The sequence below is a fragment of the Opisthorchis viverrini genome (genome assembly GCF_000715545.1).
Source record: "Opisthorchis viverrini unplaced genomic scaffold opera_v5_45, whole genome shotgun sequence".
NCBI classification, from domain to species: Eukaryota; Metazoa; Platyhelminthes; class Trematoda; order Opisthorchiida; family Opisthorchiidae; genus Opisthorchis; species Opisthorchis viverrini.
In genome coordinates, this window is record NW_008751701.1 from 1,495,087 (window position 1) to 1,496,563 (window position 1,477).

The 1,477-nt window shown below is 43.2% G+C and overlaps 1 protein-coding gene across 1 annotated transcript in view; it reads right to left on the minus strand.

The window, feature by feature from the left end:
- The window catches only part of T265_03262 (hypothetical protein), a gene marked incomplete at both ends in the record, with an annotated part of 29,913 nt that extends 28,936 nt beyond the window's left edge, over positions 1-977 (minus strand). Inside the window, one exon of the mRNA XM_009167695.1 lies at positions 841-977. Coding sequence (XP_009165959.1) covers positions 841-925 — 85 coding nt within the window. The remainder of the gene's footprint in view (positions 1-840) is intronic.
- Between the last annotated feature and the right edge of the window lie 500 nt (positions 978-1,477).

Below are 1,477 nucleotides of genomic sequence, written 5' to 3' on the forward strand. Positions count from 1 at the left end.
AAGAGGAAAGGGGAAAGAGGACAGCCCTGTCGAAGACGAACATTGATAAGTGAAAGAACATTTCTAACGACAGCGTGTCCTGCTAAAAAGTACTAGTGTAAGGGAAGAAGGCCCTCGGTGCGAAGTTGTTTATTAGAAAACGCCAACTGACCAGTTACAGACTATTGGACAGGGAAGCAAAACTCTTATATGCATCTTAGTTACAAAAACTAAGCATCCATCTTCTCTTGAGCGCGTCTTCCTGAACCTTCCTGGATATATATTGACTGTTTCTCCAGTCCAAGCAAATGCTACAAAGCGAGTCCACAATTCCTCAAGGAGATCCCCCTTTTCAAGCTAATTTACAAGAAGAAAACATACTACTCACATGCCCCCCATCAGTAGTATCAACGTTGCACTAGTAATTGAAAGATAACTGGAGAGGACAAATTGTGGGAAATGCGTCATCAGCAGATCACTTGGTCACGCATGTCCCATGAACCACTGCACGGAAGAGCTCAAGCCGATGGACATGGGGAAACCGAGGCAGTTATGGACTACAGATTGACTGAGTGACCGAATGAATGGCTGACTGACTACCTGACTCATTTTTTGTCTATTCCTTGAATTATTTAACTGACATTTGGTGCCTTTACTAGAGGGATGGAGAGAATTACTCGAGGGACCGGAGCAGTCAACATTAGATAAACAAAACTCTACAAAATTTTCATCTGTTTGACTTCACCACACTAAGCACAACCGAATGAATTCGTAATCGACAAAATCCCAAAACGACGAAGATCACCGGAGTGCCTGATTTGAGAAAAAAAGAGACCACAGCGGAAACATTGCAGTACTCACCCTTTCTCGTGACTAGATCCACTTCCACTGTTGGATATCCTCGACTGTCCAGGATCTGCCGGCCAGTAATTTTAAGGATCGACATGGTTTAGTACGCAAACTGGAGTGGTTTTCCGACTCACAGGACTGACCCTCAGCTGATGATCGATACGTTCAAATGAAGTTGGACATCAATCGATAACCACAAAATCTGCAGAGGGATCCTATATGCGCGCTCAGCTGTGGACTCACGCGTAGCCTAAAATCTTGGGACGAGGGGATACGAAGTGACCCTCAAACTGAAGTTCATCTGGCCGCGGCTAGCTTAAGTTAAACGTGGTTACGTTCACAGTGTTTGCGACAACCGGCTCCAAACTTGTCGTTGTCACATCCATATTTCTATGGTAGTCCACATTTCCAAAAATTAAAATAAAACGAGCGAATTGAAACGAAAACTTTAATTATCAAAATACACTCATTTGCAACCGAATTTGATTTTGCGATGGATTCACCTGGAACTCAGCTGAATCTCTCGTTTATGATGTTTCTAAACAACGGAATGTACTGCACCAAACCGCCTCATGTTTTAGTTGGTGCGATATTCAAGATATATCACGATACATGTGTAGACGTAATACACTACTCGAAAGGTTGCTGA